This window comes from Eptesicus fuscus, chromosome 1 (genome assembly GCF_027574615.1).
Source record: "Eptesicus fuscus isolate TK198812 chromosome 1, DD_ASM_mEF_20220401, whole genome shotgun sequence".
Lineage (NCBI taxonomy): Eukaryota > Metazoa > Chordata > Mammalia > Chiroptera > Vespertilionidae > Eptesicus > Eptesicus fuscus.
Window position 1 is genome coordinate 109,801,477 of NC_072473.1, and position 22,364 is coordinate 109,823,840.

General features: G+C 41.0%; 1 protein-coding gene across 1 annotated transcript in view; it reads left to right on the forward strand.

The window, feature by feature from the left end:
* The window catches only part of GPC3 (glypican 3), a 518,803-nt gene that overhangs the window by 442,501 nt on the left and 53,938 nt on the right, over positions 1-22,364 (forward strand). The window contains exon 7 of the mRNA XM_008156949.3: positions 3,884-4,043. Within this exon, the coding sequence (XP_008155171.1) occupies positions 3,884-4,043 (160 nt within the window). The remainder of the gene's footprint in view (positions 1-3,883; positions 4,044-22,364) is intronic.

Sequence of the window (22,364 nt, forward strand, 5' to 3'; positions counted from 1 at the left end):
TGATGTGTGTCTCAGGAAAAGCACTTGTGGGATTATTTAAACTATTGGCTAAACTAGCCACTTTTTTTATGAAACCCCATTTTTATTTTAGACAATGACTAACAAATTTTAGTTGTATAGACTTGAGTATTTTCTGACTTTTTACACAAAGAATGCCTATCATTTAAAGGAAAACTGACATTATTTATTGCCAATGATAAAATTTGAACTTATAAAAAAATTAAAATTTAGGAAAATTTGTATCTTTTACCATGAGCTTCAAGGCTTCCCAATACTTAAATACATTCCTAATTAGACTGTAGGTTATGTTAATGCATGTGATATTTTTATATCATGTAATGAAAGGTATTAACATTTGGAAAACCTGCATAGTAGAGTGGACCACAATTTTCAGGATAACCCATAGGTGATGATACAAAATGGGTAAAAGACCCATTCAAAGTTCAAAACATACCAATGAATTGTAACAGAACATGAAAAATCTATACATATAAAGAGGTAACATGCTAATTTGTCCGTTATGGTGTCCCAGTCATGACCAGTCTGTGGGCGGGGACGGGGGCAGCTCTAATGTCATGCTGCCTGCATGCATCCCTGCCAAGCGCTGAGGTGAATCTGCCTGCCTGCATCCCGGGCTAGGGACGTGATACTGCCTGCATGCGTCCCCATTCAGCACTGATATGATGCTGCGGGGGGGGGGGGGGAGCGGGAGGGCCTTGGCTTGACGGGGGACCTCAGGCCACGCCCCCCGTCCTGCAGGGTTTGATGGGGGACCTCAGGCCATACCCCTGGCTCTGCAGGGCTTGACAGGGGACCTCAGGCCACAACCCCCACCCAACGCCGGGATGGGGACCTGAGGCTGCGCCCCCTGCCCGGAGGGGATTGACGGGGGTGGGGATGGCCAGGTCTGGGTCTCCTGCGTTTTCAAAGTGCATGTGGGTGGTGGACAGGGCCTTGACTCTAGGTCGCATGGTGCGCCCCAGACTCTGACAGGAGGAAGATTTTATATACATTTTCTTTCATCTCTGACACTTCTATTATAGAGAAAGGGCAAATAGCAATATTAAAAATATTTCTTCTGCCGAAACCGGTTTGGCTCAGTGGATAGAGCATCGGTCTGCAGACTGAAAGGTCCCAGGTTCGATTCCGGTCAAGGGCATGTACATTGGTTGCGGGCATATCCCCCGGTAGGGGGTGTGCAAGAGGCAGCTGGTCGATGTTTCTCTCTCATCGATGTTTCTAGCTCTCTGTCCCTCTCCTTTCCTCTCTGTAAAAAATCAATAAAATATATATATATAAATTATATTAAAAAATATTTCTTCTAATTAATTCTCTTTTAATGTGCATGAATTTCATGCACCAGGCCACTAGTTTATTTATATGGTTTCATATTCTACATTACAACTTACCTTTCAACTTGAGTTTTTCTGTGGTATCAATGAAAAATATCCACAATTACCTGATGAGGCTATTAAAATATTTCTCTTTTATCATGAGATATTTTGAGAGGCTGAATTTTCTGCAAATGTTTCAACCAAAACAACATATAACAACAGATTGAATGGAGAAGCAGATATAATAACCCAGCTATCATATTAACCTAGACATTGAAAAGGTTTGCAAAAACATAAAAGAATGCCACCCTTCCTTCTAACTGTTTTATGTTGGGGAAAATATATTTATGTATCATTAAAAATATAATTTATGTTAACACATCATGTTTTTGTTATTATTACATTTAAATTAGCTATCAAATATTTTTAAATTTCTCAGTTATAATTTCTAAGATAGTAAATGCCAATAGATACCCTATATAATAAAGAGATAATATGCAAATTGACCATCACACCCTCACACAAGATGGCCACCCCCATGTGGTCACAAGATGGCCTGCAGGGGAGGGCAGTTAGGGGCAACCAGGCCATCAGGAGAGGGCAGTTGGGGGCGACCAGGCCAGCAGGGGAGGGCAGTTGGGGGCAATCAGGCCGGCAGGGGAGCAGTTAGGTGTGGATCATGCTGGCAGGAGAGTGGTTAGGGGGTGATCAGGCTGGCAGGCAGAAGCGGTTAGGGGCAATCAGGCAGGCAGGCAGGCGAGCGGTTGTGAGAGTAATGTCCAACTGCCAGTTTAGGCCCAAGAGGTCCCAGATTGGAGAGGGTGGGCTGAAGGACACCCCCCCTCCCCCAGTGCACGAATTTTGTGCACCGGGACTCTAGTAACTTATATAAACAAAAGTTCTCTGGGATTCCCAATAATAGTATAAAGGGGTCCTAACTCCACCAAAAAGTTTGAGAACCACTAGTCTATCTTATACTAGCCTATGTGTCTATAGTATACATTTAGATTTGTAGGATGAATGGTAGAGGATGGGGGAAGGTTAGAGAAGGGATACATTAGAGCAGAAGGGTGGAGATGATGCTGGAGTGGCAGATGGTAGGTGGGTTGGCTTCTCTGACACCATTAGAGGTTGTTGGGCCAAAAAGAACTATTTGGACTTTTTCTTTCTTTGCTTAAAAAAAATAAACCTGCAGAGTCAAATTTCTCTATAGTATGTATCTTGTTCCAGATTGATATTGGTATAGCAGTTAAATCACAAGCAGAGAACATAAAGGTATTTTTTTTTGCAGTATCAATAAACATAGATAATTAAGATCAGAGAAACCAAGACATTCCTGTATATGTAATATTTTTTTCTGGATACCTCTTCCTCAATGAAAAAAATCTCAGTTTCAGTACATCTAGCACTTTTTGTTGGCTGTTATTTAAAAATAGGAGGTAGTGCCCAGCCAGTGTTGCTGGGTGATTGAGCATAGACCCATGAACCAGGATGTCATGGTTCGATTCCCGGTCAGGGCACATGCCTAAGTTGAGGGCTCAATCCCCAGTATGGGGCATGCAGCACACAGCAGATCGATGATTCTCTCTGATAATTGATATTTCTATTTCTCTCTCCCTCTCTCTTCATCTCTGAAGTCAATAATTTTTTTTAAATAAAAATAGGAGGTGAAACTGAGATGTAGGACTAAAAAGAGTGGTGGTGCAGAAGCTAGAGCAGAAATGGAGGCTATTGGAATACAGCCTTAGAGAGAAATTGTGAGGAAGAATAAAATGGAGTCTGAGAACTGCCCTCAGAAACCACTCAGGCTGTGAACTTGGCTTCTGGGTCAGCAGAAAGACTTTTGGGAAGTTGGAGTCACGTTAACATAAGAAAGACATTGACAATGTGTCTGAAAGCCAGACACTGAAGAGCAAAACAAACACGCCTCTAAATGGGAATATTTTATCTACAAAAAAAGCAAAATGAATTTCAAAGCATCTTACTGAAATGATGGAAGAGGGAGATATTTAAAAAGTTTTTCTAGTGCCCAAGGCATGGTACATGGCAATTAATTGTAAATATTCATTTAAAGTGTATATAAAATTCAATGCTATCTTCTTCTTTTGATGGAAAGCATTTGTTGTTTTAATTTAGTAATTGTAAATATAGTTATAAGGGGCTTTCATGGGCTTCTTTTCTGTTTTCGGTATCCTCTGAACATATAAATATGCTTTGCCTATGTTGTGTTAATTTCCTCATCGGTTAGTTCTCCTACCATGGAGGCTTTCAGGAACTTAAATATCATGGCATTGAAAAGTTTGATGCAATATACGCTCTGGTGTTAGAGGAGTAGAGGAGTAGAGAATCATAAGAAATGCCATAGAAAGGCCCAGGAGTATGAAACTCCAAAGCATATAAGCAGTTTACATTTATTTAAATTTGAAATTGATTTTTAAAAGCTTCTGTGAACTCATTCACATATTTAATGCATTCTGTTAATGACACACTGTTTTAGACCTACCAAAGAAATATGAAGAGTTGCTACATTTCTGTCTGTTTTCTTTCAGCTCCTGAGAACCATGTCTATGCCCAAAGGTAGAGTTCTGGATAAAAACCTTGATGAAGAAGGGCTTGAAAGTGGAGACTGCGGTGATGATGAAGATGAGTGCATTGGAGGCTCTGGTGATGGAATGATGAAAATGAAGAATCAGCTCCGCTTCCTTGCAGGTAACTGATTAGTGCCAGCTCCAATCTGAGCTAAAATGGTGATGCTTGGGAATTAAAAACCAATTTAATCTGCTCTCTGTAACTCCCCTAAAGTCCCTGTAACACAATGCCATCAACTCTTCAAGTAAAGACAATACTCTAGAAAATGAAGTTTTCAGGTAGCCTTTTTAAAATCTCTGGACCTAGGTAGATTAAAATGGTAACTTAATGTTTTCTATGGTCTAAAATGAACTGACATAATCAATTGACTGTTTCCCATTTCCTTGGTTCTTTCCCATTATAAAACAAATGCAATCTCGGGAGTCTATGGAAAACAAATGATGGGATAACTTTCTAAGGAAGAGACATCACTTGACCCTCTCTTCTGAGAACACCATATTTGTTTTGTTTTCTTACGAGTAATCTAACTTAGGTAGGCTATAACACATAACTGCAAAGCTTCGTAAAAATGACAGCGATGGAAAAAAATTAAATCAAGCTGCTGGGGTCAAGAAGGCAAAACAACAGCAACAAAAACAAAAAAAGTCCTCATGTTTGTATTCATTTTCCCAGTTTACAAAGTACTCTTATATGGATAGGTGCTCTTGTTTCCATTTTACAGATAAGAAAAGAGGGCTCAAAGAAGAAATAAGGTTTATCTAAGTGGAATAACTGGAAATCTAATTTGGCTCTTCCCTCTTCAGTGCACAGACTTCTCTTTGAAATCCTACCACCCATTGCCTCTAATATCCTTCTCCTCTTCCTCCTTTAGCCTCTTACCTGCACTAGTTTTTCCTAATCCTACTCTAAAACTGGTATTATCCAGAGGTCTCTTCTTAAGCCTTGGTCTTTCCTCTCTTCTCCAGAAAAAAGACAGACCTCATTCACTTTGGCTCTTTTAATGTTTTAATGATTTCAATTTTTTGGCAAAATTAAAAAAAATCTAACATGAAATTTGTCCTCTAAAGTAACTTTTAAGTGTACAGTATAATATTGTTAATTATATCTAAACTAGAGGCCCAGTGCATGAAATTCGTGCACTGGTAGGGTCCCTAGTGGCTGCTGGCTGCTGGCCGGGTACTCCCTCCCTTCCCCTGGTTAGCCCCGCCCCTTCCCCCTGGTCAAACTCTCAGAAGAACTCTGGTCGAAGGGACAGTTTGCATACTATGTTTTTATTATATAGGATTATACAATAGATCTCTAGAGCTGTTTCATTTTGTATGACTGAAATTCTGTGGTTATTGAATAGTAACTTCCCTTTTCTTCCCTCCCTCAACCTCTGGCACCACCATTTTACTTTTTGCTTCTATGAATTTGGCTACTCTGAGTATCTCATAAAAGTGGACTCATGTAAAAAAAAAAAGTGGACTCATGTGATATATGCCCTTCTGTGACTGGCTTATTTCACTGAGCATGTCCTTAATATTCATCCATGATATAGTGTATGAAATGATGTCCTTTTTTAAGGTTGAATGATATTCCATTATATGCATGTACCGTAATTTTTTCATCCACTGATCCACTGGTGGACATTTAAATTGTTTTCACCTCTGGCTATTGTGGGTAATGCTTCAATGAACATTCTTTAACTATTATATCAGTATGGAGACAACTCATAAATTCATTAACCTCCCATCTTAACTGCTCTGCTGAGCTACTATCTCACATCTCCAACTGCTTCCTAGTAATTTCTACCTAGCTTTCCCACCGTTATCCCCAATTCAATGTATCACAAATCAAATTTACCAACAGATGGTTCAAAACTGGCTACTCGCTTAATATCTTTATTTTTTAAATATCACTACCATTCTCCTGGTCACTGAGGCTTAAAACTGGTCATCTTGGACTCTTTCTTCTACCTTGCCCTTCATATACAGTTGGGCCCCAAATCCCTGTATATTATTGGTAATTTTTTCCTGCTTCTGTCACTGCTTCCCTTCTATTCCACCCTCCTGTATATTCTATTTCAATCATATTTTAAGTGTTCTCCAGTTTTCTAAGCTAAGGCAAGAGTATTAAGAGCCTTACACTAGCAGATTAGAGAACAAAGAATCACAGACCCAGACAGAAGATTCCACCAAATTCTTCTTATACAACTGCCAGGTTAATCTTTCTAAAGCATTTCCTACCTCTCCTAGCTCAGCTGCCTTCATCTTGTCTCAATTGCCTGGAGGACAAGGCTCAGACTCCTTAGCAGAGTTCTAAGGGTCTACTAGTCTAGCCTAAACTATGCTTCTGGCTTCATTCCCCACCTCTAACCCACAGGAACCATCTATGTTGGCAGAAACAACCATACTCATGCCCCATGAGCCCTATAAACATACTGTTCTTGCTTCTGTCTTCATACCATTGCCCATTTTTATTTCTATATAACTACCCCTCTTTTATTCCTTCACAAATTATACCCATACCTCAAAGTGCATTTCAAGTATGATGCAGTGATAAAATAGGTTTAGGGGTAGAGCTAACTTGTTTTGATTTCTGCCCTATTCCTTATGAGTTAGCAGGACTTAGGACAAGTGTCCTTAGCCTCCTCTCTAAGTCTCTACTTCCTCATCCATCAAATGTGGATCATAGGACTATTGCAAGATTAAAGGAGTAAACTTTGTAAAGCATCTAGCCCAGTATTTAGCACATACTAGGTGCTCCTTAATTATTAGTTTCCTTGCATGAAATCTTTTTCTCCTATCCCAGTCTATAGTCATCTTCATCCTTTGAATCACTAAAATAAATTCTGCCAATGCTTTCAAAAAATAGACTGCAATGGCTCCCAAGTTCCATTCCTAGGGCATAACATGACTCAGAGCCTGGCATCCTATAAGAATAATATTGAATAAACATAATAAGTAATAATAGGAGTAATATTTATTGGACATTTACCACAGTGCTCCAAGCACTGTGCCAGAACTTTATATGCATTGTCTCATATCATTTTCACAACACCTTCATGAACTAGGGGTTATTATTATTCCCACTTTACGGATGAGAAATTTTATACCAGAAGAGGTAGAGTAATTTGCTTAAGGTCATGCAGTCTTTAAGGGCAGAGCCAGGATTCAGAGCCAGTCAGTGAGCTTCAGAGGCCACTCTTTGAAAATTTCTACTCTAATTCTTCTTTTTCTGATCATCGATACAATCATACAAGACTGAAATCTTCTTTGCATTTTGCTACCCATAAAATATTTTCATTTTCTAAAGGTTGTTCAGATGATTCACCAAAATATTAATTGGTCCCAGCCTTGATACCTAGGACACAACACCATTCATACTTCTCCAGAAAAAGTCCCTGCTTTCCTACCTATAAGCTACTTTCCTATCAATTTCAAAACACCACGCCACAGTTCCATGGTGACTTCACTTTTTAAACAGTGTTTGGTGTAGGACCTTGTCAAGGGCCTTTTCAAAATCTAAATAGATTACATCTACTGGTTTCCCTTTGTCCACATGCACATTTATTCTCTGAAAGAATTCTAGTCAATTAGTTAGGCTTGATTAAACTTAAGTGTTTTGTAAACTATAAAACACGACACAAATGGTGGTTAATTTAATTCACAGGAAAAATAATGCTTTACTCCCAATAGGTTACACTTGCCTAACAAGTTCAGTGATCTTACCAGCCTGGATTCCTTGGTTCCCCTTTGAAATTTTTCTCTTGGAGAGAAGACTCGTTGGCAATTTGCCAGGCTTATGACACATCACCTATTTGGAATGACAGGCTATATACTTTGGTCAGCTATTATACAATTTTACTCGAAATCTGAGTAGATGCCACCTGGTGCTGGTGATTCATCAACATCTATTTAGTCAACCAGGCTTGGAACACTGTGTTCATTTACCATCATCTCATTTTGAATTCCAAATCTTCCTCCAAAGGCAATTTGGGAATGAAAAACAAAGCTCAGAGTATGTTCTGACTCTCTTCTGTCCCTTTTGTCCCTGAACAGACCTTCTGCAACATAACCAGCAAGTGGTCCTACTGGCTGGCTTCCCTGGCTCAGTTCTTCCCTTCTTTTGATGCATGGATGAAGTGAAGGGCACCTAGTTTCTATGCCTGGCTTTGCTTCTAACTCCTATATGTCCTAGGTCAAACCCCTTCCTCTTTTAGAAGTACGTTTCTCCATTTGTAAAATAGAATGAATGCCCAAACAATTTTTGCAGTCCATACTAGTTGCAGTATTCTGTGATTATGTCCATTTATTTGGTTCTAGTCCCTGGCAAGGTACTTATTGGAGTCTTTGAGCAACATCTTTTGAGTTTTCTTCTAACCTTGCAGATTCCCAGTTTTCTTCTTCTGAGCTATTTCCACTTTCAAAAATATTTCCTTTTCCCTACTCTTGCTCCTTTGACTTTTTCAATCTAGCAAGCCAGGCTTGTTACCAAGGGCTGACTACACCTGCCCCTCAGCATGCTTGTACACCAGGATGCTAATAAGTTCTGAGCAGTTTCCACACTTTCTGGGCTATACTCACTTTTAAAACTCTTCATCCCAAAGCTTCCAAAATGCTTTCTTTTTCTATAATTTTTATTTCTAAATTTAACACAAAGTTCTTACTTAGGGTTTGCTCCTTTCTGGTTGTTGAATTTCATTGTTGGTGAGATGACTATGACATGATGTCTTACCCACAGTTATAGTTTAACCTAATGTGTTTCCCTTTTGGTGGGTTGCTTCATCTCCCTCAATTCATTTCACAGGGTTGTGGTGATTAAATAAAATAATCCATGCAAAGTATTTGGCAAGTAACTGGCACCTAGAAAGCACTCAAAACATATATACTATTAAAGCTATTGGTTTGTTGCTGCTGCTGCTGCTGCTGCTAACCTTTGGGAGCTTAAACAGTCTGAAGATGTAGATTAGAATTGCCTTGTTTTTTGTTTGTTTAAGACCTGTGAAACTCCATTAAAACTAGATAACCACCAATCAGCAATACCCGCCGATCCTTTGTTGCTCCATGTGGAGTCCATGGACCAACAGAATCTGTATCACCTGGGAGTTTGTTAAAAATACAAAATCTCAGGTGCAATCCCAGACCTACTAAGTCAGAAGGTCATGTTAGGAAGATCCCTAGAGCAGTGGTTCTCAACCTTTCTAATGCCGCGACCCTGTAATACAGTTCCTCATGTTGTGGTGACCCCCAACCATAAAATTATTTTCGTTGCTATTTCATAACTGTAATTTTGCTACTGTTATGAATCGTAATGTAAATATCTGTGTTTTTTGATAGTCTTAGGCGACCCTGCTAGTGGTTCTCAACCTGTGGGTCGTGACCCACAGGTTGAGAACTGCTGCTGTAGAGCCCAAGACCATCGGAAAACACGGATATTTACATTACGATTCATAACAGTAGCAAAATTACAGTTATGAAGTAGCAACGAAAATAATTTTATGGTTGGGGGTCACCACAACATGAGGAACTGTATTATAGGGTTGCGGCATTAGAAAGGTTGAGACCCACTGCCCTAGAGGATCTGTTTGCAGCCTTTGCCACCTTCTATTTGAGCACTGTGGCATTTAGGCTTAACATTTCAAACATCTAAAAACCCACTAAACCATCCCACAGTGAGCTAAGAATTCTAGGAAGTATAAAATGGGTGCAAAGCCCAGTCATCTATATGATAGGTTAGGAAAGTTGGATTCCAGCCCTAGTACATTTACTAACCGTGGGACCTTGAGCAAGTAATGTAGCTGCTCTGAGCCTCTGTTTCTCCATCTGTAAAATGGGGGAATCATCCTTGCCTACCTCAATAAATTACTGTGAAAACCAAATGTGATAATGAGTGTGAAAGTACTTTATAACCTGTTAAGCTCTACCAATATTTATAACATCCAGAAGACTATTATTATTATTCCAAAAATCTCTTGAAGCTCTTAGGCTTTCTCACATCTCTTGTTCAGTGCATATTTTCTGGAGTGATTGAATTTAGTCCAAGAGGTATGAGACGTTTTTGCACTGAACACTCATTTTAAGACTCCCGTCCAAAGACAGATAATCTATGATGGACTTAGTGAAATAAGCTATCATGTTGCCAGTATACCATCAGCACTGTTCCTAGTTATTGGCCTTGTGGAAGCTCTTACTGTGAGCTATTTGGAAAACTGCCTAATCTCAATGCTTTGGCCTGGGCTGTTCCCTGAGAAGCTTTGCAAGTCTAGCCAGGTGTCCCTGGCCAAGACATGATGACTAACTACCTTAAGCATCTGCCCCCTCTCCACCAAGTCCCCACTCTCACCCACACAAAAACACACACACATGGGAGTATGCATGCACATATGTGCATGCACGCATATAGGTATGCACACCTGCTATTGGAAACACAATTGAAACACATGCTCACAAATCAACTCACAGCAAAAAAAGCAACAACAACCAACCACGGGAGAGGAACCAAGATGGCGGCATAGTTAAGCAGCTAATCTGCTGCCTCACACAACAATTTCGAGGGTACAACTAAGGGACAGAGCATCTACCACCCAGAACCACGGGAAAGCTGGCTGAGTGGAAGATTTACAAATAGGAAGAGAAAGGAGCACAAACGCTGGGGAGCTGAGGTACGGAGGCGCGCGAATCGGGCTGGCAGCGGGCGACTGGGCGCGCGGTTTTTCTTCAACCCGCAGGGAGACAAGCTCCTGATCACTGTGAAATCCAGTTTCTGGGGTCACTCGGGGGACCCAGACACCTACGGGGAGAGGCTGGACTCTCGGCCATCGGGTCGGAAAGTGAGAGTGACTTTTTTGTGGTGGTGCGCCCAGCAATCATTGTTTACTGCGCTGGAGCGCGGGGCTCAGGGACTTGGAAACGGGAAAGGCAGAGACGGCTGACGCCAGCCATCGCCGTTGGCCACGCCCCAGCCTAGTGACGCCCCGAGACCCCGCCCCACCCTGAGGCCCCACCCCGCACATTCTACAAACCCGCCCAGGCTCCACACAGCGGCTTTTGCATATAAATGGCCTGTTCTGTGGCAGCTCAACCAAATTAACTGCAGCTCCAGTCAGACTGCTCCAAAACCGCCCAAGCAAAGGAGGAGAAAACTAGTCCTTGCTGTAGCTCCTGCTGGGGGACACACAGTACACAAGGGTACACCAAGAGTGTCCACCTCAGGTAACTGGGAGGCTGACCCGTTGAACCAATAGGACACCTAGTACACAAAGCTACCCTACCAACTCAGGGAAGCAGAGAATATGAGAAGGCAAGGAAACAGATCACAAACCAAAGAAATGGAGGAGAACAAGCGACTGGACAGAGAGTTCAAAACCACAGTTATAAGGTTTTTCAAGAATTTCATGGAAAAGGCCGATAAATTCAATGAGACCCTCGAGGATATGAAAAAGGACCAACTAGAAATTAAACATACACTGACTGAGATAAAAAATATTATACAGAGACCCAAAAGCAGACTAGAGGATTGCAAGAATCAACTCAAAGATTTGGAATACAAAGAGGCCAAGGACACTCCTCCAGAGAAGCATGAAGAGAAGATAATTCAGAAAGTTGAAGATAGTGTAAGAAGCCTCTGGGACAACTTCAAGCGAACCAACATCAGAATTATGGGGGTGCCAGAAGAAGAGAGAGAGCAAGATACTGAAAACCTATTTGAAGAAATAATGACCAAAAACTTCCCCCACCTGATGAAAGAAATAGACTTCCAAGTCCAGGAAGCGCACAGAACCCCAAACAAAAGGAATCCAAAGAGGACCACACCAAGACACATCATAATTAAAATGCCAAGAGCAAAAGACAAAGAGAGAATCTTACAAGCAGCAAGAGAAAAACAGTTAGTTACCTACTAGGGAGCTCCCATACGATTATCAGCTAATTTCTCAACAGAAACCATGCAGGCCAGAAGGGAGTGGCAAGAAATATTCAAAGTGATGAATAGCAGGAACCTACAACCAAGACTACTCTACCCAGCAAAGTTATTCAGAATTGAAGGGCAGATAAAGAGCTTCACAGATAAGAAAAAGCTAAAGGAGTTCATCACCACCAAACCAGTATTATATGAAATGCTGAAAGGTATTCTTTAAAAAGAGGAAAAAGAAGAAGAAAGATAAAAATTATGAACAACAAATACATATCTATCAACAAGTGAATCTAAAAGTCAAGTGAATTAAAAATCTGAGGAACAGAATAAACTGGTGAACTTAATAGAATCAGAAGCATAGAATGGGAGTGGATTGATAATTCTCAGGGGGAAAGGGGTGTCTGTGTGGAGAGTATGGGAAGAGACTGGACAAAAATCATACACCTACGGATAAGGACAGCGGCGGGGAGGTAGAGGCAGAGGGGGGTGGGAACTGGGTGGTGGGGAGATATGTGGGGAAAAAGGAGAAACAATTGTAATCTGAACAATAAAGATTCATTTAAAAAATTTTTTAAAAAAAACAACAACAACCAACCAACCAAACAACAACAACAAAAAACACACTTATCTTAGAGACATCTGCATTACCACTCCCTCACTCCTTGTTCTCCCTAGACCTGTTCTTGCTCCAGCTTGCATTATTCTTTGGGTACAGACAGAACATTCTGGTGAGCCTAATGTCTTGATAACTGTGAGTCATAAAATACAAAAAAAGATAGTCTTGGCTTAAGCTGGGCCAAAGACAGGACAAAGTGATCATGGATACTGGGAAAGCCTTTCTTTGTATGAGGAAAGTGGAAACAAACCATAGAAGATAAAATCATTCCTTGTTGCTTCATGGGAGTAAGAGGGGCTTCAGCTGGTTGGTGGTGGGCTAAGGAGGAGAAGTCATAAAACATGTCTTGGGCTTAGGACTTGAAACAGTATTGAAACCAAATGGCTGTTTCATGCCCATATTAAACATTTCTTGTGAAAATGTTTACCCTCAATAAACTTTCACTCTCTCCATGTCAGCCTGGGAATTGAAAAGATAAATCTTGCCACTTGTTCTTTGGCTGGGAGTAAGGGTGACTTGAAATCCAGGCCCACACGGGTCCCTTTTCCTATTTGTCTCTCTTATCTCCAGGTGTTGTGAGGGAAAGCAGCTGCCTTCTCTCTCCCCTAACAATCACCTCTTCCCAGCAATACTGGAGTAAAGCTACTAAGACTTCACTGCTGTGAACCACATGAGTCTCTGCAATGAATATTAGCCCCCTACAGTTACTTTACAATCTGAAGGGGGGAAAAATGACTCAGGAAAAAAACAGCAATGAGAAAAAAATGTTTAAGCCAATGATTTTTATTCTTTTTTTTATTTAGTGGAACAAGTACAACCTTATATTTCTACTTTTTTAAATTTCTTTATTGATTAAGGTATCACATATTTGTCCTCATCCCCCCATTCCCATCCCAAACCCCTCCCCATGCATGCCCTCACTCCCCTGTTGTCCGTGACCACTGATTAGGCTTATATGCATGCATGCAAGTCCTTTGATTGATCTCTCCCCCTTATCCCCACCCTCCCCTACCTTCCCTCTGAGGTTTGACAGTCTGATCGATGCTTCCCTGTCTCCGGGTATGTTTTTGTTCATCAGTTTATTTTGTTCATTAAGTTTATGTTGCTCATTATTTCCCCTAGATGAGTGAGATCATGTGATACTAGAAATACACTTATAAGAACCGAAAATGAGACAAGCAATAATGGTTATGCTGAAAGGCAAATGTATCAGTCTGTAGTGAGTTTCTTTCTGGGCCAACAGTTCTTTTGAGTCCCAATTTCAATGTCCACCAGTTCCTTATGTGTACATGTCAGCAATGAAATTTCAGTTCTGGATGGTGGACAAATGGTGGTAATGCAGATCCAACCCTCTCTGGTTTGGTCCTGGGCAACCTGCAGCGACGCACAGCTGCTGACTGCTAGTATGGCAAGGCGTCGTCAGCGTCTTCCATCTCTGGACTGCTTCTCTTCTGTCTTTATGGCTGGAGTAGTCCTGTCAATTCCTCTCTGTTGCAGGAATCCACATGGTCTTGGAGTTGTTTTCTGAAAATATACAAACATATTCTCGACCAAAAGTTAATAAAGGAATCTTTTCTATAAATTTGACTTGCGATCCTTTTTCATTTTTTGCCCAAACGATTTTCCTTTGGCTTGTTTTGACACCATGTGTTTTTCATGGTTGTCTTGCTGTTAGCATTACAAATGAAAGTTAATTTTCTAAAGTAAAAATTTTCTAGATGTAATTTACTTACAGGATATTTTTCCTTACATGATATTCTTCTACTATCCCCCCTTTTTTGATTTAAATATTAGGAGGCTTTTGGAAATTTTATAATGTAGTCTTGATAGCTTTTAAATTTTAATTTTTTGCACTAAAATATGACTGCTTTAGGTTCATTACATGTTATGCAATTTTACCATGAGATGAACTACCAATAAAAATTTTAGTTAACACTTTAGGAACAGCCTTTTTGTCCAGTACAATTAATTTTTCTAGAATATTTGCTTATTTCAATTAGCCAATTTAAATTAGTCTGAAAACTTGACTATTACAAGTCTATGCACATAGGAAAGGTGAAGGACACTTCACAGCTGAACTGTTCTTCTAAATTGTCAAGTGAAGCCTTCATAAATGTGGGCTGTTAGTAATGTATATTCATAAATTCATTAATGGGTTGGTTTGAAAGGGGTAAAAATGAATGAATGTTTGGCCTTTTCTCATGGGTAATATCTGCAAATGTTCATGCTATAGAACAAATCATATTGACTGCTGAAGAATAAGTAGAAAGTTTATAGGAGAATGAAATGCCCTGGAGTATTTTTTTAATAGGAAAGTTGTTGAGTCCTATTCAGAGCTCAAAATACATGTGGATACATTAATATATTTACTTATACTACCCTGTTGGTAACAATTCCAGGAATAAATTATGGAGGATTTCCCGAAATCCTATCCAATAAAAGAGTAATATGCAAATTGACCGTACCTCCACTACACCCACAAGCCACGCCCACCAGCCAATCAGGAGCGAGTGTGCAAATTAACCCAACCAAGATGGCTGTGGCCACAGAGCGAGCAGGAGGCTTGGGTTTCCCTGGCAGTGGAAGAAGCCAAGCTTCCTGCACACTCTGGCCTGCCCTGGCCTCCAGCTCAAGGCTGCAAAGTTTCAATTATAGAAGACAAATAAATCCCAGATACCAGGGCCTTCGCTTGGGTCGTTGGGGGGCGTGGCCAGCCTGCAAACCACCACAGGCCCCTCGCCCAGGCCACCCCACGCCCCAAGGGAACCCCCACCCTGATCCGGGACACTCTTCAGGGCAAACCAGCCCACCCCCACCCGTGCACCAGGCCTCTGTCCTATCTAATAAAAGTAATATGCAAATTGAGCATCACTCCAACACACAAGATGGCTGATCCCATGTGGACACAAGATGGCTGCCACAAGATGGCCAGCAGGGGAGGGCAGTTGGGAGGGACCAGGTCTGCAAGGGAGGGCAGTTGTGGGCGATCAGGCCAGGAGGGGAGGGCAGTTGGGAGGACCAGGCCTGCAAGGGAGGGCAGTTGGGGGTGATCAAGCCTGCAGGGGAGGGCAGTTAGGGGTGACCAGGCCGGCAGAGGAGGGAAGTTGGGGGCGACTGGGCCTGCAGGGAAGGGCAGTTGGGGGGGACCCAGGCCTTCAGGGGAGGGCAGTTAGGCATCAATCAGGCTGGCAGGGAAGTGGTTAGGGGGTGATCAGGCTGGCAGGCAGAAGCGGTTAGGGACAATCAGGAAGGCAGGCAGGCGAGCAGTTGGGAGGTAGCAGTCCTGGATTGTGTGAGGGATGTCCGACTGCCCCTTTAGGTAGGATCGGGCCTAAACGGGCAGTTGGACATCCCTCGAGGGGTCCCAGATTGGAAAGGGTGCAGGCTGGGCTGAGGGACACCCCCCCATGCATGAATTTCATGCACCGGGCCTCTAGTGTATTCTATAGTTTGAAAAACCCAAACTTGCTCTCCCCCCCCCCTTTTTTTTTTGTTAATCCTCACCTGAGGTTATTTTCCCATTGATTTTTAGAGAGAGTGGAGGGGTAGGAGAGAGGGAGAGAGAGAGAGAGAGAAGAGAGAGAGAGAGAGAGAAACATCGATTGGTTGCCTCCCGCATACACCCTGACTGGGCCAAAGATTGAACCTGCAACCCAGGTATATACCCTTGACTGGGAATTGATCCCATTACCCTTCAATATGTGGACCAATGCTCTAACCACTAAACTTGCCTTCCACAGTTGAAACCTATTTCCTTTGCACTATTTGAAAACCCACCAGTCAGATTATTGGCACTTATGTTGCACGTGGCTTCCCACATAAGCAATCCATTCCTGAATTTCTCAGGCAAGATCTTGTAGTCACTCCCAACCTTCTTTCTTGTGATATCAGTTCCTCAAACATGTAACCTCAGTGTAAGGGACCCCATGTCACCAACACTAAGAGGTGGATCCTATCTGATGGGTGAACATGATACCCTCCTACCCTTTGGTTGCTGAAGCTTGAGACATAAAGAGAAGTAAGTGCATTTCATCTAAAGAGTAAAACAAACTGAGTCTCAGTTCTGTCTCTGATACTTCCCAATATTGTGGCCTGGAACAAAGTCATTCAGTTCCTCTGATCCTCATATTCCTCATGTGTAAAAATAATGATAAAACATTTTCTGACCTGCTCATTTCATAAGTTGTTGAATGAAACACATGTGATAATGGATATACACTTTATAAACTGTAAAGCAGTTACCCATTTAGAATAATATTATTAATACTAGAGGCCTGGTGCATGAATTTGTGAACAGGTGGGGTCCCTCAGTCTGGCCCGCAATCAGGCCAACCCAGTCCCAATAGGGGCTGATCAGGCCAGCCGGCTGAGGGGAGGGAACACAGGAGGTTGGCTGGCTGTGAGAGCACACTGACCACTAGGGGCAGCTCCTGCATTGAGCATCTGCCCCCTGGCGGTCACTGTGCATCATAGCAACCGGTCAACCAGGCAAGCAGTTATTTGGTTGACTGGTTGTAACAGTCGCTTAGGCTTTTATATATACCGTATTTTCCGGTGTATAAGACAACTTTTTAACCCAGGAAAATCTTCTCAAAAGTCAGGGGTCATCTTATACACTGGGTGTCATCTTATAGGGCGGGTATATCCCAAACTCTATATTTTAACTGGAAAAGTTGGGGGTCGTCTTATATGCCCAGTCGTTTTATACAGCCGGAAAATACGGTATACAGATTATTTAATACCATTGGGTTATAAGTTAATTTTAGTATACAAAAATCTTGTAGCTAAAATTATAAATGAAGTCCCCAATGTTCTGGCCAATAATTTCTATTACAATGTACTCCCTCTTCTCCATCCCCCACGTGTCATTTTCAGTTATTCGTTAACTTGATTTTAGCCTTCTGAGAAGGTATTTAAACAATGACAAATATGTCTGCTGAGTTGTGCAAATAACCACTGTCACAACATTAGTAGTCACCTACATCCTGAAAGAATCACAGCTAGTTATGTTTTGTTTTCTTTGGTGTTAGTGAGGCAGTGGGAGCAGGAATGGGCAAGGAGTTGGGGAGGGTCAAGAAAGGACCCCTGATTCTTTCCACTCTATCTTGCTCTTAGCTATAAGCAATCAGCTTTCATACCTTGATCTTTTCTTTTAGAGCTCAAATGCCATAGGAAAGCTAAAGGAAGCAATGATCACTATAATAACACTTTCACCTAGATAGAGACCAGGTGGTTCTTGCTAATAGATTGATAAGACAGCCAATCCCACCTCACCCCAGACCTTTGCGCAGTTCCTACGGCTTACAAAGAGGGATTTAGATGCAAACTTTAACAGTGATAGTACCTCCCCATTGAAGAAGTGTACCCAGAATGGGGTCTTCTCATGCCCTAGTGTTGACTAGGGAATTACTACAGGTAAACTGGTGATAGATGAAATAAGGAAAGACAAAAAGTTTACTAAGTGCCGAAACCGGTTTGGCTCAGTGGATAGAGCGTCGGTCTGCAGACTGAAAGGTCCCAGGTTCGATTCCGGTCAAGGGCATGTACCTTGGTTGTGGGCACATCCCCGGTAGGGGGTGTGCAGGAGGCAGCTGGTCGATGTTTCTCTCTCATCGATGTTTCTAGCTCTCTATACCTCTCCCTTCCTCTCTGTAAAAAATCAATAAAATATATTTTTTTAAAAAAAGTTTCTACAAAGTTACCATAACTTGAGATTCTTTGGGCACTTTGTTTCTTATTAGTTGGGAGAATATATTCTAGGTTCATTTATCTAGGTCTACTGCCCTGTGATGCTTCCTGTCTGAGCCATTAGGCTCTGAGACTTTAATAAAGAGTGATGCTATAGCCTTAGCCAGTGTGGCTCAGTTGGTTGATTGTCACCCCAAGGACCAAGAGGTTGCCAGTTTGATTTCCAGTCAGGGCACATGCCCGAATTGCAGGCTTGATCTGCAGTAGGGAGTGTGCAGGAGGCAGCAGATTGATGTTTCTCTCTCACATCAATGTTTCTCCCTCTCCCTTCCTGTCTCTCTAAAATCAATAAAAACATATATTTAAAAAAAGAGTAATACTATAAATAGTTACACTTGCTGGTGGGTGTTACACATAGCTCTAAAAATTGGAGGAGTGTCAGGAATAATGTGAGTGATTTATAATCATTGTATTAAACTTAATAACCAGTTTTCAAACTAAAAGAAACTATTGAATGCATGAATGTGGCTAAATGGTACAATTGATTTTCTCTGGATGAAGCCGTGTTGGCCAGTTTAGTGAAAGACTCAACTAAATTATGGTAATCTAGTATGAATAGAAACAAACGGGAAGAAGATATTCAGTACTCAGCTGGTGGAAAAGTAAAGGAGGAAGCAGCAAGAAGGTGGCAAGCCCAAAGCCTCTAGCTGAGCCACCAAAAGAAGTGAAGCAGTCCCTGAAAGATAACATCTCCAATGGATCTGGGAGAGCAGACTCGCATGCCATCAAATGGGAAGTGCTCTCCTACTAGCAGAAATATCATATCAGAAAGAGAGGAAAATATGACTTCTATTTAAACCTGTGCAGTGACCCTATATCCCACTGATGAACAATGATATCTTGAGGGGGCAAAATCAGAGGATCCCAGTGTAACAAGTAGTCTTGAGTCTGCAGAGAGACAGAAGCTGAAAGGGATTGGTGTGGACAGTCCTAATGGCCATGAGTAGAGATCAGATATGAAGCCAGGCTGAGGTCCTGCTCTGAGAGGAGAAGGGACTCAGAGCCATCAGATGCCTTGCAATTACTGACCTTCCTAAATCTACACACACACACACACACACACACACACACACACACACACACGAACACGCACACATGTGTTATCAAGTCTCTCTTTCCAATTCAGATAATGCTGTCCTTTTACTTTTGTTAGTATGACAAAAAGAACAAAGGAACAGCCATTATCTTTTACTCCCCCTTATTTATCTATGTCAGGACCAAGGAGATTTCCAACTTGCTTTGGTAGTAATGAAGTTTCTGGCAAGTTGTTGTTTGTTAGTCTTTTTGAAAGGGAACTTTGTTATAGAGTCTACCTACGTACACTCCTGGCTAAGAGATGTTTAATGATCTGGCAAAATGATCCATGGTTCTTACCATTTCCAAATGTACTTACTGTTTTGTTTTGTTTTGTTTTTACAAAACACCTTTTGACCTGGTTTTTTATAATCCTAATATATATTTATATATCAGTGATAGTAAGTAAAAATTTAAGATGAGAACGGGAGCACCAATGCAGTTTCTTAATTTGTAGCCCACTAATGGATTTAAGCAGTAATACATTTGCCAAATAAATTAAAATAGAGTAGAGCCTACTCTACAAATTCTTGTGTTTGAGAACAGTCTATGTCAGAGCAGGGGTAATCTCATTAGCATCTTCAGATGGGTTTCAGCATAAAGTGGTTTCCTTGACTTAAGGATAAGCTCCTAAGAGGGTAGAAAGCAAGTCTTTCTCATTTTATATATACATTTAACAACTCTCAGTCACCAACCCTGCTTCACTAGCCTGCCTTGCCCCATAATTTTCACTTAGTAGATGTTTAATAAATATTTCAGTTATTCATATACAATGCTTTCTTTTGTATTTGCTTACTTTGCCTCCTATTTGGTAGGTTTTATCCTCAATATTTTTTAGTTAGCCTCCTCAGAGTATCTTTCAACTACTAGCAGCTGAAAGTGTGAGCAAAAAGATGTGGGATCTCTATTTCAGTCAACACAAGAGTAGGGGCTCCTGTGAAGTGGGGGAGGGTACACTGTGTGAAACTTTTCGTGTCTGTAGCCAAGAGTGTAAATTGAGGAGAGTAAGCAGGATGGTGAAGAACTTGTAAACAGGGTCAGTGGAAGGACCATGAAAAGAACTGGTGATATTCATTCAGTCTATGCAACAGAGGAATTTGTGAGATATGAATATTGTCTTCCAATATTTAGAGGTTTTGCCTATGGAAGATGAAGGGAGATATGAAACCTGTGCATGGAATTTACAAGGAGATATATATTTGACTGTCAAAGGATATACTTTCTAAATATTTAAGCTATTCCTTAGTGGAATGGATTGTTCTAGGAAACAATCAGCTTCCTAACTCTGGAGGTATTTGACTAGAGATTAAATAGCCATATATTCAGAAAGATCGGCTGGGTGTGGGTAAAGTGGGGTGTCAGAAAGTGGATACATACCTACATCACGGGCTCCTGACTTTGATGGCCCCAAATATCTCTGAGATGCTACGGTTTTATGATACAACCATGAAAGTAGAGCAATAAAGAACCAAGATGGTGGAGCAAACCAATTAAGCAATTTTTTAGGCTGCGGGTAGGAAAGAAGTGTAAAGAGACTCTCTCTGATTAAATTTGAGCACATGTGACCCATTATGATTTTCTGGAACTATTTTCCTAAGCAAATAGATCCTTAGGATGGCAGAGACTTTTCCGGGAGCAATTCTTTTCAACATCCTGTCTGTCACTCATAGCCTCTAGATTTGTTTTACTACCACAAGAATCCAGTTTTTATTTCTTCCCTATTATTTCCAGATTTGTGGCCTTCCTGCCACTGTGTTAGAAAAGCAAACTGAGATACAGCCCCTCCTCCAGCTACAAGTGGTTAGAACTAATAGCTAAATGGTCAATGTCAATATTGTCCAGTCCATACTTATTTGCTGCACCACTCTCTTACTTATGACCCTGACCTCACAGAATAGACGAGTGCATGTCAAGTTATCTGTAGTAAAGGACCTGGAGGGAGGGGTTTTGTTCCTCCCAATCTATCATAGACCAAAAATTTTGTAAAATATGTTAAAAAATTAATTGCTATAAAAAGGAAATGACAAAAACGCCTACATACAAGCCACAGTTTTTAATTATGAGACTCGACACACCTAAAAATCTCTCTGTTAAATTGCTATAAAAATTTATAAGCGCTTACTTGCAATTTCTCTACTCCTATCCTTGCAGATTGGTAATAAATAGTAGAACAGCACACCCCACTTTGAGTAAGGAGGAATCGCCTGCTCTCTGTATCTGCCTGTTTCCCTCTTTACCTTTGGACCCAATGGTATAGTAGACTCAAAAGCAGCCAATCTAAATGAGGGTGAGAGCAATATTGTACTGGTGCTGGCTTGCACTGGCTCACAAGAACCAATTGTTAAGTTTCAGAAATTTCATGAGCCAATTGTTAAACATAGCCATTATTAAAAATTAAAATCCATACATTTACAAGTAAATACATTGTATTAAAAACAAAGATAACATATGCAAAACTCATTGTAGCCTAATTATTTTATTATATTTACTATTATCTATGTTCTTGAGGTTATTTGTGTCTGTGTGGTAGAAGTACTAGATAAGGCTTCTCAACTCTGTGTAGTATTATCATATTGGTAGCTTGAAATTTACCATGATGGAAACATTTATTGTTTATTGATGGCGGGAAAAAACTTTAAAAAAAAGGTAAAAAATGTTAGCGCAGATGAAACTTTATATCATGCTTTCTCTATAGCTATTACATTGCGGATAGCACAAAACATTGAGGAACTATCCTTCCAGTATTCAAAAACTATTATCTGATTTAGCAAATATGTCACTCGCATCATTGATGAAAGAGTGAAATTCTGACATGCATCTTTGTTATTTCATTTTTGTCTTGCTCCTTAATGTAAACCAATATATCAACCAGTGTTCTTGCTGGAACTACACTTTCTCATCAATTGCAAGAGTGGTTTTAGCTACAGATGCAAGTCTGCCAAAATCAATAAATGCATTCTGTAAGAATCAATTGGCTTATGAAATTTATAATAAACTAGAGGCCGGGTGCATGAAATTTGTGCACGGCGGGGGGGGTGTCCCTCAGCCCAGCCTGCACCCTCTCCAATCTGGGACCCCTCGAGGGATCGGGCCTAAACGGGCAGTCG